At 40.6% G+C, this 16,603-nt stretch overlaps 1 protein-coding gene across 2 annotated transcripts in view; it reads left to right on the top strand.

The window, feature by feature from the left end:
• ALG14 (ALG14 UDP-N-acetylglucosaminyltransferase subunit) overlaps positions 1-16,603 on the top strand; it is a 119,830-nt gene that overhangs the window by 9,590 nt on the left and 93,637 nt on the right. For both annotated transcript variants that reach the window (XM_062191785.1, XM_062191786.1), the window contains exon 2: positions 3,891-4,042. In XM_062191785.1, the coding sequence (XP_062047769.1) occupies positions 3,891-4,042 (152 nt within the window). The remainder of the gene's footprint in view (positions 1-3,890; positions 4,043-16,603) is intronic.

Raw genomic sequence — 16,603 nt, 5'->3', positions numbered from 1 at the left:
TCCAAAGATTTGTCTTCTAGCCCAGATATTCTTTCTTCTGCCTTACCAAGTCTGTTGTTAAGGCTTTCCACCATATTTTTTGTTTGATCTATTGAATTCTTCATTTATATTTCATTTTTATTTCTCTTTAAAATCTCAATTCCACGGGAAAAATTTTCATTCATGTCATATATGGGTTTCTGTAATTTGTGGATTTGCTTCTCATTGCCTCTGAGTAATACTGAAATTAATCTTTTGTATTCTGTTGCAGGCATTTCGTCAATTTCGTCAATTTCACATTTTAATATTGAAGTGCTGTTGTGTTCCTTTGCTGGGGGAGATGGGGAGTTATGTTGTCTTTTTTATTCTTGTTTCTTGAATTTCTGCATCTATTCTTAGGCATTTGTGGAGAATCTTGTTGGTTTTTTCCTCTGATGGATTTTATCTTTGAACTATGCCTCTGTGGCACAGTGGAATGTCTGTACTTTCAGTGACTACCCAGAGGTGTGTGCTGGTTAGTGCTGCAGGATGGGGTGATTTTCCAGGCTGACACCCAAGTTGGGGTGTGGTAGATCTCCTCTTGTTAACAGAAGAGGGACAGGGTATGGTCAACACTATTGGTGTGATCACACCTTCACCTCCTCTTCTTGAAGGTGATCAGTGCCTAGGCCCCTTGTGGGTGTAACACTTATCTGTGCCACCATTGAACTGCACAAAGAATCTACACAGTCCTCACTGTAAGCACAGATTCCACTGCAGTCACCCACCCTAGACAACCAGGGAGCTCCAAGTATGTGGAGCTGCACACAGTGACCCAGCTACACCCTGTGCCCTCTCATACAGCCACAAGTTCCCACAGCCTCAGCATATAAGGGCTCCCACAGTGATAGGGTGCAGAGGGTCTGCTCTGCCATGCCAGCTTATCCAGTCACAGAAGGGCAGACGTTTCCAGAGCCAGCTGCCTGTGGGTGCTCCACCTAGGCAGCTTGAGCCCTGGAGCCTGTGGTGTGTTGGTAGGCTGGGGGCACCTTACAGTCTTATGTGGGTGCTTAGCCCCCTGTCAATCCTTCCAGTTAGATTCAGAGTCAGTGGGGAGCATGGATTTTTCCCTCTGCTAGAATCTCTGGATCACACGTACACAAGAACCACTGGCCGAATGTTTCCTTCTCCCTTCTAGTTGCACCAGAGCTGCTGCCGCCAGTACTGCTGAGAAGATGGCATCTTGTCTCAGCCAGTTGCTGTGTGTGCACACAAGGGCACAGCTGCTACTTATGCCCCAAATGGCGCCCTCCCTCTCTCAGCTGGTTGCCAGGTGCCATTGTGGGGGGGTGGGGTGAGAGAAATGTGCCTCTTTTTTTTTAACTGCATCTGTGGATACCCTCTCCCCTTTAGGGCTCCAGGCTAGACTCATGCCATGCTCTCCCTCTGGCTGTATCACCAACGACATGGGTTCCTGTAGTCTGATCTCACGTCAGACTCCAGAGCTAGCACTCTCTCCTGCTCTCGGCTGCTGGAGTTGTGTTTCGTGTCCGTGTCGTATAGCACATCTGCACCTTCCACACAGGTCCACAGCGTTCCTCTTCCTTCCATAGAATTTCCACTGCAGTTTTCTCCCTAACTACCTGCTGAGAATGTACTTCCTATACTTTTTTTTTTTCCTATTTATCCCTAGCCTAGCACAGTATGTCATTCCCTATCCGCCATCTTGGAATCCCAGGAGGTAGTATTATAAGAAGCCTTTTATTCCATGTGAGATGAGAAGCCACTGGAGGGTTTTGAGCAGAGGTAAATCATTTGGATAACTCTGGATGCTGTGTTAAGAATAGACGGAAGGGGAAGGAGCTGAGAGAAGTGGTAGTTGCTTAGAGCCAGCTGGTGGCAAACGAGGGGGTGAGAAGTGATTGGATGCTAGATATATTTTCAGGTAGAATTGAGAGGATTTTATTCCCTCTAAAATATATCTTAAAAAACATAAAATGGAAGATGAAGTCCATGATATTAATGACCTTTTCCAGTAACAAGGTTAAATTTTTAGTTGATGTATTCAGTGAGCTTTCTTTAAAAAAGAAAAAAAGAGGGAAGATGAAAACAGGGATAATGAAATTCATTGCCATAGAAGATGTTGTGGATTTAAGGTTTTATCTTTCATTGTTCTGGCTGCGAAAACAAGCACCTACTTTGCAAATCACTACAGTTTTTCAAGGCTAAAAACCAAACAAACACACAAACAAAAATGAGTATAAACCAGAGATATCACAAGAAGATATTAAAAGAAGATGGGTGATAAGTTGTAAAATTAATGTATGATTCTAACTGCTGAAAGTCACACTAAATCTATGCCACATTTCTTTCTATATCTGATTCCTTTTGGAATCCAAAAAGAATTCCTTCCCTTTTACTATAAGAAAAATGTATGTGTTGGCAGAAACATAAACTTTGTTTGGTTATCTTTGTGTGCGTTCACCTGTCACTATTGAAACTGTTTCTTACAACAAGAAAGACAGGGTGGAGAAGGTTTCCAGTTAGGGGAAGGTGATCCAAGGCAAGCAGGAAGTTTTAAGTAAGATGAATGCAGAGAATGTTAAAGATGTCAACCAGGCTGAGACACACAACTTGAGAAATGATAAAGAGGTGGTGAGGAGTTTGTTTTGCTTAAGTGGTTGGCTTGTAGATAGGTATATATTCTTTGTTGTAGTTTGAATGAAGGAAACGTCAGTGAACATAGTTGATTTGTAAATCTGTGCTTTTGAAATCAAAGATTTAGATATTGACAATTGTAAGACTTCAGAAACTGAGTGGAGACCTGGTTGGTGAGTTTCGTAAAATTTGAGGACCTGCAATGTGCTGAGACCTCTCTTGGGAGCTGGGCTACAGTGATGAACAGAAGTCTCCCTCAGAAGACCCAAGCTCTACTGGTAGGGCTGGTGCCTCCCTTGCCTTACTGCCGAGTGCAAGAACCTTTGGTGTCTGTCTTCCCATTTCTCTTTATGCTCTCCTTACTTTGCTTCCCCCTTACCCTTCTTCCCTTTAATCCCACCACCCCTTGAACCACAGGTCTCAGATCTTGCCATCTCACACCCACAAGATTGCACCCTACCCAGTGGCTTCCCTACACCCCTCTGCCCTGTACCTTCACCTCTCAAGTCATCTCAGCTTTTACTGGGGATCTTCCTGACTCTTAGGACATTGCTTTTTCATAACCATTTGCCTTTTCCTCACATTTTAGTTTTTCTTGATGTCTTGCTTCTTCTTTATCCATGTGTGTGTGTGTGTGTGTGTCTTGCTCGTCCCCACCAGACTTCCTGAGAAGCAGAGCTGTTTCTTACACTTCCTTCTACCTTCCTCAGTACCTGTCACTAGGGCCAATTTTATTTTTATGCATTTATTATCTTCTTCCCTATATAAAAGTAGTATTTACACAAGGGCTTAATTACTATATCTAAATGTTCATTGTGTCTTTTGAGAAATATACAATTACAGTGGTCCTCCCTCCTCTGAAGATATGACATTAGTGTAATAGTCAAATAGTACGTTCATTGTGCGTTTCTTTTTTTTTTTTTTTTTTTTTTGACAGGCAGAGTGGACAGACAGAGAGAGAGAGACAGAGAGAAAGGTCTTCCTTTGCCGTTGGTTCACCCTCCAATGGCTGCCGCGGCTGGCGTGCTGCAGCCGGCACACCATGCTGATCCGAAGGCAGGACCAGGTGCTTCTCCTGGTCTCCCATGGGGTGCAGGGCCCAAGCACTTGGGCCTACACTGCACTCCCTGGCCACAGCAGAGAGCTGGCCTGGAAGAGAGACAACTGGGGCAGGATCGGTGCCCCGACCGGGACTAGAACCCGGTGTGCCGGCGCCGCAAGGCGGATGATCATTGTGCATTTCTTAATCTTAGGCTTTCTGATATTTTTTCCAGGTGGACATACCACTGAGATCCTGAGGCTGCTTGAGAGCTTGTCCAGTGCTTACTCACCTAGACATTATATCCTTGCTGACACTGATGAAATGAGTGCCAAAAAAATAAATTCTTTTGAACTTGATCGAGCTAATAGAGACTCTAGTACCATGGTAAGTGATCATTTCTATTTCTTTTTTTTTTTTAACTTTTATTTAATGAATATAAATTTCCAGTGTACAGCTTATGGATTACAATGGCTTCCCCCTCCCATAACTTCCCTCCCACCCGCAACCCTCCCCTCTCCCGCTCCCTCTCCCCTTCCATTTGCATCAAGATTCATTTTCAATTCTCTTTATATACAGAAGATCAATTTAGTATAAAGATTTCAACAGTTTGCACCCACATAGAAACACAAAGTGAAACATACTGTTGGAGTACTAGTTATAGCATTGAATCACAATGTACAGCACATTAAGGACAGAGATCCCACATGAGGAGCAAGTGCACAGTGGCTCCTGTTGTTGACCCAACAAATTGACACTCTAGTTTATGGCACCAGTAACCATCCTAGGCTCTTGTCATGAGTTGCCGAGGCTATGGAAGCCTTCCAAGTTTGCCGACTCTGCTCATATTTAGACAAGGTCATAAAAGACAGAGTGAGGATAGTAACCAATGATCCTAAGAGTGGCATTTACCAGGTTTGAACAATTATACAGGATTAAGTGGGGAAGAGGACCATCAGTACACACAGGTTGGGAGTAGAGCCATTGGTGGTAGAGTAGAGGTTATGATTACAAAGGAATGAGGCCCAAGTACGCTAGACAGGGTCTAGAACAAAGGACAGAGTCATTATTAGAGGAGCTAAGAAAGGTGCTGTCTAAGCTACAAGTAATTTTTCTGATTGAGAGGCAAATAGAACCTGATAGAAGGGGCTTGATAATAATCTGGTGGGCTTTGGGCCTTGTAAATTCAGAGGCCCAGACCTATCTATCTCTTCCCATGGGGTATATCCTAAGGGAGGTGTGAACCTCCTAGGGGAAGGCACTCTGTTGACTTTCATTACTTGGCTGGCCTGGGAGGAGAGCTGGCCAGGTAAAGGCAGGTGGCATCTCTAACAAGAAATTTACAGTTCTGCCTGCAATGTTGCTGACCCTACTTGACCATCCCCTCAGCTGCAGTGGTCACTTTGGAAGTTGGGCTGAGTGAAGGGCTTTTCAGCTTAGAGCCAATAAGATCTGTGGCTCTGACCTGGGCATCCTTCGACTCCAGGGCAGGTCCATTTCCAGTGATCCAACTCTTGGCAGAGCTGCCAGGGCTCTTCACAAGCTGACTTCTGCTGAAGCCCAGGCTTACCACATTGAAAGCCACTGCAGTGGACTGGCCTGTTGGGTCTGCTTGAGGGCAGATCACTGTACAGATCAGCCATTCATAGGCCTGCCACCCATTGCTTCTGATGCCGAGCTTTCTTTTCCTCCTGGTTTGTGTTAAAGCAGACCAGAGGATGCAAGTCAAGGGAGTGCCCAAGTCCCATCTCTAATCTTCGGTGGCCTGAACTACAAGTCTATAGTCACAGGCATGTTCTGTAGTAGTTTTTCTAAGGTAGACAATGCCCATGAGGAAAATTATATTCTCACTTTAAAACTTTCTTTCCCTTTGGTCTGAAAGGGAGGTTTTTTCTACTTACTGTATACTTCGCTGATGGCGAAGTGAATCTAGCTATGAGATTATTATTTTAAGTTCTTATTTTGGCTATGCTATTCCAGAAAAATGTTAGCCATCTCTTTTATAAGGTCTAAAGATTAAATTGTGCGTCCTACAGATTCCTTCATAATAGAATTAGTTTCCTACCTTGAAGAGAATAGAGAAATGAAAGAACAAGTTGGGCTTAGAATAGAGAAATGAGGGAGCAAGTCCTAGATCGCTTGCTGACAATAGCAATATCACATGAATACTTAGCAAACCGTTTCAACCATTAGATAACAACTTAAGAAAACATTTACCAGAAGGTCCAATGCCTTCTATAAATTTTAAGAATCATGTATTTGAAAACACCTCTTAAATATCTAACATGGTGTAGTTTGTTTAGCCAGTAAACTTAAGCACCACCATCTAAAATGTTTTTAGTTTCTTTCTACCAACAAGTCTAAAACATATGATACACAGATTCAGCCCTTTCCGGCCGCGCCCCGTTTCCCGGGGCCGCCGGCGGGGACGGCGGGGGACCGGCTATCCGAGGCCAACCGAGGCTCCTTCAGCGCTGGATCATTTCTATTTCTAAGAAAGTTACAAGTGGTACAGTGAGTTTAATTGTCTCTGGAGATAACCCCATGGCACTCCAGTCAGATGCTTACCTGTAGGGGAACACATTTCCTTTATTACACTTGATCTTAGCCAAAAGGCCGAGAAGCGATCACATTTCCTTTATTAACAAAAGATAAGAATTTCTGTCAAACAAATCTTCAAATTAACAAATGGTTGCTTAGTTTCTTTCATTCTTCTAAATAGGAAAGACTTTTTCATTGAACCCCAAACTTTGAAAATTATTTAATTAATTTATTTTAAAAATTATTCATTTTTTTGAAAGTCAGAGCTACAGAGATAGAGGGAGAGACAGAAAAAGAGAGATCTTCCATCTACTGGTTCACTCCCCAGGTGACGGCAACGGCCAGCGCTAGGCCAGGGTGAAGCCAGGAGCCAGGAGCTTCATCTGGGTCTCCCAGATGTGTGACAGGAGCCCAAACACCTGGGCCATCTTCTGCTGCTTTCCTAGGCACATTAGCAGGGAGCTGGATCAGAAGTAGAGCAGCTGGGATACAAACCTGCACTCATGTGGGATGCTGGTGTTGCAGGCGTCAGCTTTACCTGCTACACCACAATGCTGGCCCCTGAAAATTATTTTATTTATACTTACATATATAAAGCATTCGGTTCATCTGCTTATTAGCTTCTAATTAAATTTCTTTACCAATCTGCTGCATTTATTGATAATTTGACTTTCCTATGACTACTTGTTCTTCAAATCATATTTGTGTCTCCCTTTAGATTTGCTTCTCTACCTGTGATTGCTCACTTCACTTTTTAGTATTTTAGTCGGGATTTGGAGGATTTTTTTGTTTTTGTTTTTGTTTTTGTTTTTGTTTTGTTTTGTTTGTAAAGAACGTGTTGTAGAAGGAAATTGGAGTTTTCCTTCCCTGTGTTGACTGTCTCCATCTGTCCCTCTCTCTGTGGGAACTGCCCAGCCACAGGGCTGCATCAGGTAGTTCAGGAGTGGACAGCGAACCCAGCTCTGGCCCATCGAAGTCTTCTTTTGAGGTTTGTAGACTTGGAGACCCAGAGATTGGGGTCAGTCTGTCGTCATGGCCACACCCTGCAAAGATAACAATTTTGTGGGGTGGGGGGAGAGCTGGCACCCATCTGGTGATTCAGATACCAGGTGCACATTAGGGTATATTCCCAGCCTGGCTCCTGACTCCAGCTTTCAGCCAGTGTAGACTCTAGGAAGCAGCAGGAATAGCTCAGGTAATTGAGTCCCTGCCACCCTCCTGGGAGATCTAGATTACATTCCTGCTTCTCCAGGCCATTGCAGTCATTTGAGGAATAAAGCAGTAGATGGGAGCTCTGTTCCTCTCTGTGTGTCTCTCAGATAAATAAAAAAGGATTTAAAAACGGAAATAAAGTGTATTCTTGGAAAATCCATGTCAAATAAAACTAAGGTATGAATCAGCTTGCTATCATTTAGCTACAGCAAAATGTATGGAGCTTTTTTCTGTGTGAAAGATGAGTACAACGCTTTCATGTCTGTTTTAGGAATCAATACAGTATTAGTTTGCCATGGGTGCTATAACAAAACACCATACACTGAGTGACTTAAAACAGCAGAAATGTATTCTCTTACAACTCTGGGGTTAGAAGTCTGAAAGGAAGTTTTCACGGGGCCATGCTCCCTCTGAGGGCTCTAGGCAAGAATCTTCCTTGCCTCTTCCTGTCCTCCAGTGGTTGCCAGCAATCCTTTGCATGCCTCAGCTTGCAGCTACATCACTTCAGTCTCAGCCTCTGTCATCACATGACATCCTCTGCGTCTATTTTCATATGTCCTTCTTTTCGTCTTTGGATTTGGGGCCCACGCTAATCCAAAGAGGTCTCATCTTAATTTGATTCCATTTGTAAAGGCCCTGTTTCCAGATGAGGGCACATCCACAAGTTCCAAGTAGATAGGAAATTTGGGGGAGACTATTCAACCCAATGCAAATGCATACACCTTATATGTCTACTTGGCGTTTGAAGGAAAACAACATTTTTCCTTTCAGAAAACATAAAAGAAAACGAAAATATAGAAATCGTTGAAAATTCCAATGATTGGTCCTTTCAATAATTGTGAGGCAGATAATAGTATCCTCATTTTACACATGAGGAAATTGGGGCTCAGAGGTATAACTGTCTGGACTCAGATGCATACCCCCAGAGGTATGTGTCACTTACCTACACAGATATTCTCCAAAGCCTGTCTTCTCCTAAAGAGTCACTCTGCCTCTTTTACATGTTCTACTCCAATCCTAAAAGCTTAATGAGAAAGGAATACCTGGGAAATTCTCACTGAAGGCATCATAGACTCAAAATGTCACCTCATCTCTTATCTTAGAGCATATTTGAAAACTGATGGAGGATTTGGAGAAAATGATTTTTTTTTTGTACAAGAATAATTTGCCAACAGTATAGAACACTTAAACATTGATAAAGGTCAAAATAGTCACAAAATTCTTACCACTTTTTCAGTGTAAGGAAGAGGTGTCTTTGATTTTACTCAGTTATTCGTATATATTCTTCTTGAAGTTGCATCCAACCTGGAGGCTTTGATTTTAATTTAGCATCAGTGTTGGTTATGCCACCTCTCCCAATTTCACTCTGTGTTGTTCATTTGCTGAGTGATGTCATGCCTTAATGAAATATTTGGAAGATTGTTATATACTGTGAATCAGAACACTTTGTAACCCAATAAGTTGGGTTTGGTTCACACTGTTAAGAAAGCCAAAGATATTGGGGTTTTTAGGTGCCGTTATTATTTCCTCAAAGTAGCATAGTGTAGGACTGAGCATTTTTAGGTAACATCCTTCCTCTGTCAAGTCATTTCCTGCTGGGGCATGCAACCACTGTTAGAGAGACAATTCTGTCCCGTTCCTGAAAGGATCTCTTCACAAATCTCAAGCCAGGAACAGTCCCGCATACCTGCAGAGAAGAGTTTTTGTTTATGTGGTGGCATGAACATGTCTGTTGTCCTTTCTGTTTGCCACTTCTGTGTGCCTCACTGTGTGTGTGTGTGTGTCTGTCTGTCTGTCTGTGCCCGCCGGCTCTTGCACGCTGTGGAGGGGAAAGGAACAGACACCTTTCCACCAACCCCTAGTAAAGGAAGGGGTCCACCTACTGGTATTTATTTGCACTACAGCTCAGGGAACTGGGCACCAGTGGCCACTGACACCATCTTTTCCCCCTGAATTTTTTTGCTTACTTATATATTTTGTTTATTTAAAAGGCAGAGAGAGAGAGAGAGAGAGAGATCCCATCCACTGGTTTATTCCCCAAATGCCCACAACATCCAGGGATGAGCTATGCCAAAGCCAGGAGCCAATAACTCAATCAATGTCTCCCATGTGGATGGCAGGAACTTAGTTACTTGAGCTATAACCTGCTGCCTCCAAAGAAGTGCATTAACAGGAAACTGAATTGGGAGGAAAGTCAGAACTCAAACTCAGGCACTTGACATGAGATGCAGGTGTCCCAAGTAGTGCACTAACTGCTACCACTAAGACAAATGCCTGCCCCTGACGCTTTTATACCTTCCATGGAGCTCAGCAGACCAAGAAAAGAAAGAGTTGGGAAGAAGTCAATAGTTATAAGTACCTTTGCTGAAAGAGCCCATGTGAGCCAAAAACACTGAACAATGTAGACCTACACTATCCAGTATGGTAGCTATGACCCACATGTCACCATTTATATTTCAACATAAATTAAAGTTTAAAACATTTAAAATTTGCCCCATGAATTGTACCAACTACATTTCTAATGCTCCGTAGCCACGTGTGGCTGTTAACTACTTTATGACACCGTGCAGAATAGAACATTTTCATCACTGCAGAAAATTCTACCATATGACATTGATCTAGACTTTGCTGTATAATTATAAACTGAAAATGAAACATGATCAGACATTATAAAGAGAATCAACAGAATTGAAGCAAAAGGCTGCTGACAAAGCAGCTAATACAGAAACACAAAATATCTTTTTAAATTTTATGTTGTCATTGTAGTTCAAGGACATATCTTATTAACTAAATAAGCATGTTTTGTTTTTCAAAAGAAGCAATCTCAGAACAAGAGATTTCTTGAAATTAAAATCATTATCAAAGTTTACATTGTCCTATAGTCCTGCAGGGTCATAGATATACTCCTGTTAATTTCTAAAAGTTCTAACATTTTGCTTTCCACATTAGTCTTTAATCCATCTGGAATGATTTTTTTTTCTTTGGATAATATTTAAAGGGATCTAATTTCCATTTGGTAAAGCAGCTGTGCTAGCCCAGTACCACTTATTGAGCAGTCCCTGTCCCATAGATCTTCACTGTCACCTCTGTTCCAGCAAGTTCTGAGTATGCATAGCTCTCTACTCAGGTGGCTGCTTCGTTTGTCTGTCTGTGAGCCAGTGCACACTCCCCTAGTCTTATTCTTCAGAAGTATTTTCATTGTTCTTTGTTTTTTACGTAAGTTTTTGAACTAGTGTTGACAAGTTCACAAAGAATCTTGTTGGGATTTTTATTTGACTTGAGTATATTAGTTTGGGGAGTATTTAATATGCATATGATACAATCTTCCTATCTCTGTCTTCCTTATTTAGCTATCCTTTAATGCTTTTCAGTAACATTTGCTAATTAGCTTCATATATTAGATTTATTTTTTAAGTTTTATAAAACCAACTTGTGGGATATGTTCTTTTGTTATGTCTATAGGGCCTTTCAGGCTTTGTTTCCTCTTAAGTTAGTGTTGCTAAGATATTTTTCTAGGAATGTGTCCATTTTATGTAAACTTGTAAATATATTAACATGTTTTCATAACATTCTCTTATTTAGTAGTCTCTACTTGTGTCCATTTTCTCCTGATTTCAATTACTTGAAAATTAAGTTGGCTTCATTTCATAAATTTTAATATGTGACATTTTATTATTGTTCATTTCTAGGTGCCAAAAAGCTTTCATTATAAATTTTTCATATTAATCATTTCAAAGTATTTTTATTTTTCTAAACATAATTATCTTTTTAGATTGATTTATTATTTTATTCTAGGGTAATCAGAAAATTGGCCTGTATGAGACTTGTATTTATAAACTTCCAAAATTTTTTCATGGTCTTGAAATTTGCTATTAATATTCTTGCTCATGGTTAATTGCTCCATAGCTTGTAGAAAAATATGTATTCTCTAATTGTTGGGTGCACTAAATATGACCATTAAAGGAATCATTAATCATGTTGTTCAGATCTGTGACTTTGCTAATAATTTTGTGTGCTTGGTTTATGTGTTGTTGAAAACAGTAAGGTGCAGCTTCCCTCTGTGATGGTAGGTTTAATTTCTTCTTATAGTTATGTCAATATTTTTGTATACTTTATTGCATGCATTAAAGTTAAGAATTATTATAGCTTACTGATCAATTGAACTTCTTGTTATTACTGTATTTAGTGATTCACTTTATCCTTAAGATGATTTTTCTAAAAATATAAAGATTTTGATATTACTATGACTAACATAACTTTGTGTCCTTGCACTTGGTATCTTTATATGCATTTATGTTTCGGATGTGTCTGCTGTAAGTAACACATTGCTGGATTTTTTGCAAAATTCCGATCTGACATGTGGACAGAATGTGTTCATATAAATGCAGAAGTTGGCGTTTGTTGAAACTTGCTGTGTGGATCGAGATGTGGTTTGTTTGCATAAATCTTATGTGCGTGAAAGGATGGTTTATTTGCTATTGTTCAGTACAAAGTTCTTCATATTTCTATAATTATTATGCTGTTCAGGTCATCTCCTATATTCTTATTAGTTTTTTTTTTTTTTTTTTTATTTTTTTTTTTTTTTAATTAAACTTTTATTTAATGAATATAAATTTCCAAAGTATAGCTTATGGGTTACAATGGCTTCCCCCCTCCCATAACTTCCCTCCCGCCCGCTACCCTCCCCTTTCCCGCTCCCTTTCCCCTTCCATTCATGTAAAGATTCATTTTCAATTCTCTTTGTATACAGAAGATCAGTTTAGTATATATTAGGTAAAGATTTCAACGTTTTGCCCATATAGCAACATCAAGTGAAAAAACTACCATTGGATTACTAATTATAGCATTAAATAGCAATGTACAGCACATTAAAGACAGAGATCCTACATAATTTTTTTTTTCAAATTAATTAATTTTCTATGCCATTTCCATTTTAACACCAGGTTGTTTTTTTTTTTTTCATTTCCAATTCTCTTTATATACAGAAGATCACTTCAGTATATAATTAGCAAAGACCTCATCAGTCTGCGCCCACACAGAAACGCAAAGTATAAAAATACCGTTTCAGTACCAGTCATAGCATCACTTGGCTTTAGACGACACATTAGGGACAGATCCCACATGGGGTGTAAGTACACAGTGACTCCTGTTGCTGATTTAACAATTTGACACTCCTGTTCATGGCGTCAGTAATCTCCCTAGGCTCTAGTCATGAGTTGCCAGGGCTATGGAAGCCTTTAGAGTTCGCTGACTTTGATCTTATTCCGATAGGGTCATAGTCAAAGTGGAGGTTCTCTCCTCCCTTCGGAGAAGGGTACCTCCTTCTTTGATGGCCCTGTTCTTTCCACTGGGATCTCACTCACAGAGATCATTCATTTAGGTCTTTTTTTTTTTTTTTCCATGATATCTTGGCTTTCCATGCCTGCTATACTCTCATGGGCTCTTCAGCCAGATCTGAATGCCTTGAGGGCTGATTCTGAGGCCAGAGTGTAGTTGTTGTTGTTGTTCTAGTACTATTGGTTGAACTCAGTAATTAACACACAATTATTCTTAGGTGTTTAAATTTTAACTGAAAAGTGATCCCTGTTAAATCTAAGAGTGGAAAAAGAGAGGGAGGAGATGAACAATTTGGAACATGCTCAATCGGACTGGCCGCAAATGGTGGAGTTAGAAACGTGCCAGGGGATTCCAACACAATTCCATCAAGATGGCATGTACCAATGCCATCGCACTAGTCCAAGTGACCAATTTCAGCTCACAATTGATAGCTCTGATAGGTCTAAGACTCAAAGAGATCACACAAACAAGACAAGTATCTGCTAATACTAACTGATAGAATCAAAAAGGGAGAGAAAGATCCAACATGGGAAGTGGGATACACAGCAGACTCATAGGATGGCAGATGTCTTATTAGTTTTTTTTACTGCATTATTCACATACTGAGAAAAATATATAAAAATTGTAATGATGAATTTGTCTTTTTTCTTTATATTTGTCAGTTTTGACATAGTATATATTTTTGCATTCTAGTTCAAATTTGATCCCTCATAGTGAATTATTATTTGTTAACATGGATGACCAACTTAAGTCAACATCGTTATTAAGTGACCCTTTTTTTCTTAAAAATCTGGTTTTTTTTTTTTTGTTTTTTTTTTTTTTTTTAAGATTTACTTAGTTATATTTGAAAGGCAGAGATACAGAGAGAGAAGGAGAGAAAGAAAGAGGAGCTTCTTCTGGTCTCCCATATGGGTGCAGGGGCACAAGGGCTTGCACCACCTTCCACTGCTTTCCAGGCACATTAGCAGGGAGCTGGATCAGAAGTAGAGCAGCCAGGACTTGAACCAGTGCCCATATGCCAGCACTGCAGATGGAGGCTTAGTCCTCTTTGCCAGAGTGCCAACCCCTAAAATCTGTTTTAACTGATGTTAATATAGCAATGTTAACTTCCTTTTGTTAGTATTTGCATGGTATATCTTTTTCTGTCTATTTTTACATTTTTTGTGTGTCATTGTATTTTAGTTATGTCTTTTATAAATGGCATATAACAGAATCTTTAAAATTCAAAACTGTAATTTGTCTTTTAACAAGACTGCTTGGTGCATATACAGTTATTGTGATTAGTAATTGTTAGGTTTACTTGTAGCATTTTATTTTGTCCCTTCTACTAACCAAGCTCTTTTCTTTGAATCTTTGTTTTTTTCCTTACCTGTCTCCTGTTTGGATTAATTGGGATTTCTTTATTCTCCCTTTTCTCTTCTCCTGGAATGGAAATTATTCTGTTCATTTAGATGTTATCCTTAAATTGTCAACATGGATACCTGACTTACAGTAGAAAAAGTTAGTATCTCCATCCTCCTCCTAAAAACACAGCTTTCAGTGTTTCAGCTGTAGGCACTCTTCCGTCTTACATTCTATGGTTCAGTATTTTGGTCATACCTTATTTACCCCACCCAAATTAGGTATCATTATTATTGCTTTATGCAGTCAATGATTATTTATCAAACATTTTCTTTGCTTACCATTGCTTCTTGTACCCTGCTTTCCTTTGTAGTCAATGTTTTTCTTTCAAAAGTATATCTTTCATTAGCTCCTTCATGAAAGGTCTGTAAGTGGTGCATTCTTTTCCTGTTTTTTTTTTTTTTTCTGTTTGTTTGCTTGGTTGGAAATATGTCTTATTGTTCCCCTTCCTTTAATTGCATTCTGCATTTAGAGTTCTAAGTGGAATTTTTCACTTAATAACTATGAATTTAGCATTAATTCACTTACTTAATGAATATTTATTGAACACCTACAATGTGTGAGCAGTATAGTAGTGAAGAAAACATGGAAAAATCTCAGCCCACTTAGTAAGGTGGGGGAAGTTACAAACCAGTTTAATTAAGTAAAATTTATAATGTGTTCATAAAAATGTGTTAAGGAGAAGAAGAAAGCAAGGAAAAGGGGGAAGGGGCTTATGGAGGTTAAAAGGAAGCTGCAGTTTTAGGTAGAGTGTCCGGGAAACGTGGCATTTCTTGAGTTACTCAGCCATCAGGGTACAGGGTGCCAGGAGAGAGAGCAGTAGCTGCAAAGGTGGCCTGGAGGCGGGGTTGTGCCCGATGTGTTTGTGAGATGGGGAGGAGACCAGTGTGGCTGAAGCAACAGCAGGGAGAGCTGAGTGGGGCGTGAGTTCATCGAGGTCAGGATGAGGAGGTTAGTGTCAGATCTTTCAAAGCCTTGGCGTCCATCTGTAGGCTAGTTCTGTGACTAGGGTACCTGTAGCCATTTAGGTAGAGGAGTGACAGGACCTCACTTAGATTTTAACAAGATTGCTTTGGCTGCTGAATAAACTGAAGGGGAGCATTCATAAGCCGGGAAAGGAGTTTGGCAGCTATCGCAATAATCCAAATGAGAGGGCAGGGTGGCAGCTGAGCACACGATGGAAAACAGAATCTGGATGTATTTGAGGGCAGAGTTACTAGGGCTGCTTGTAGAATTCCCTGGCAGACATGATGTGGGATATGAGAGAAAAGAAGAGTGGAGATGACACACAGGTTTTATGCCTGAGCCACCAGGATAGCATTGGCCTTCACTCAGGCGGGAAGATTATGGGAAGAGCGGGAGGCTAAGTGTAGGGTGTTTGTAAGCATGTAAGTCTCCATGTGGAGTGTACAGCTGGACCTGAGTCAGCCCTGCAGCGGGAAGTCTACTCTGGGTTATAAATTTCAGGGTCATCCTTGTGTAGATGGTAGGACCTAAGAAAGTGGGTGTGACTACCCCAATTTGATGGGTAATAGAAGAGGACTAAGAACTGTACCTTAGGACATTCTGACTTCCATATGCAGGGGAGCTATCATTGTCGTGGGAATATCAGCTGTCAGTCTGTTGAGACGACGCCCATAGTTCTCCAGCATGGTTATGTCTTCTTCCCACAGGCTGCCTGCTCACTTTTTGTTTCCTGTTTGTTTCTGGCAAGCAGGGATCTCCCTGTGCTTCTTCATAGTTCAGGTGCAATCATATTCTGCTGTATTTCTCACCACATTTCGATCTGTTTATAGGAAGAGGGTTTTCAATCTAGACTGTATTGCCATTGTGTCAGACCAATGATCAGATTAATTTCTGATTGAAGTTGGAGTTGCAATGTGCCTGCTGGGCGGCTGCCTGTCCTGCATCATTTGAAAATTGCGCAAACAGCACCCTTCCCGCCCCCAGCGTTGTTCAGTTGTTCTTCTCTGGCATAACTGTGCCAAGTACGGCATCCAGGCTATTGCTGATACCCGTGTGGCTACAGGCCATGAGTTATCTCTTCCTGATCCAGTTGTTTTCAGACTTCACATGAACCAGAAAATCTGTGCCATTTTAAAGCCTTAACTGCAACTGCCCTTTGTGCTTGGGCTGAGCATCTCATCCCTGTCGCCTGGGGCTCATCAGAAGCAAGAGCGCATCGATTCACACTTGGTCTGGTGAGCACCCAAGACCTGGGCTTCGGAGCAGGCTTGCTCCTCCAAGATCATAAAGAAGACTACCCAGAAATCAGAGCTACAAATGACCAGTTAGAGGTACCCTAGTCACAAAGATTTTCTGTTGTTTGGTTTGTAACTTGTTCGGTTACACAATTACTCAGTAAATTTTTAAATGCTTTATTCTAGTTTTTAGAAAAAAAATTAAATATTGGTATTTACCTGTTTATGCTTGATAGAAAAATACAACAAAAATTTA

The sequence above is a fragment of the Lepus europaeus genome, chromosome 5, assembly GCF_033115175.1.
Source record: "Lepus europaeus isolate LE1 chromosome 5, mLepTim1.pri, whole genome shotgun sequence".
Lineage (NCBI taxonomy): Eukaryota > Metazoa > Chordata > Mammalia > Lagomorpha > Leporidae > Lepus > Lepus europaeus.
This window is presented reverse-complemented; position numbering and strand designations above follow the sequence as displayed.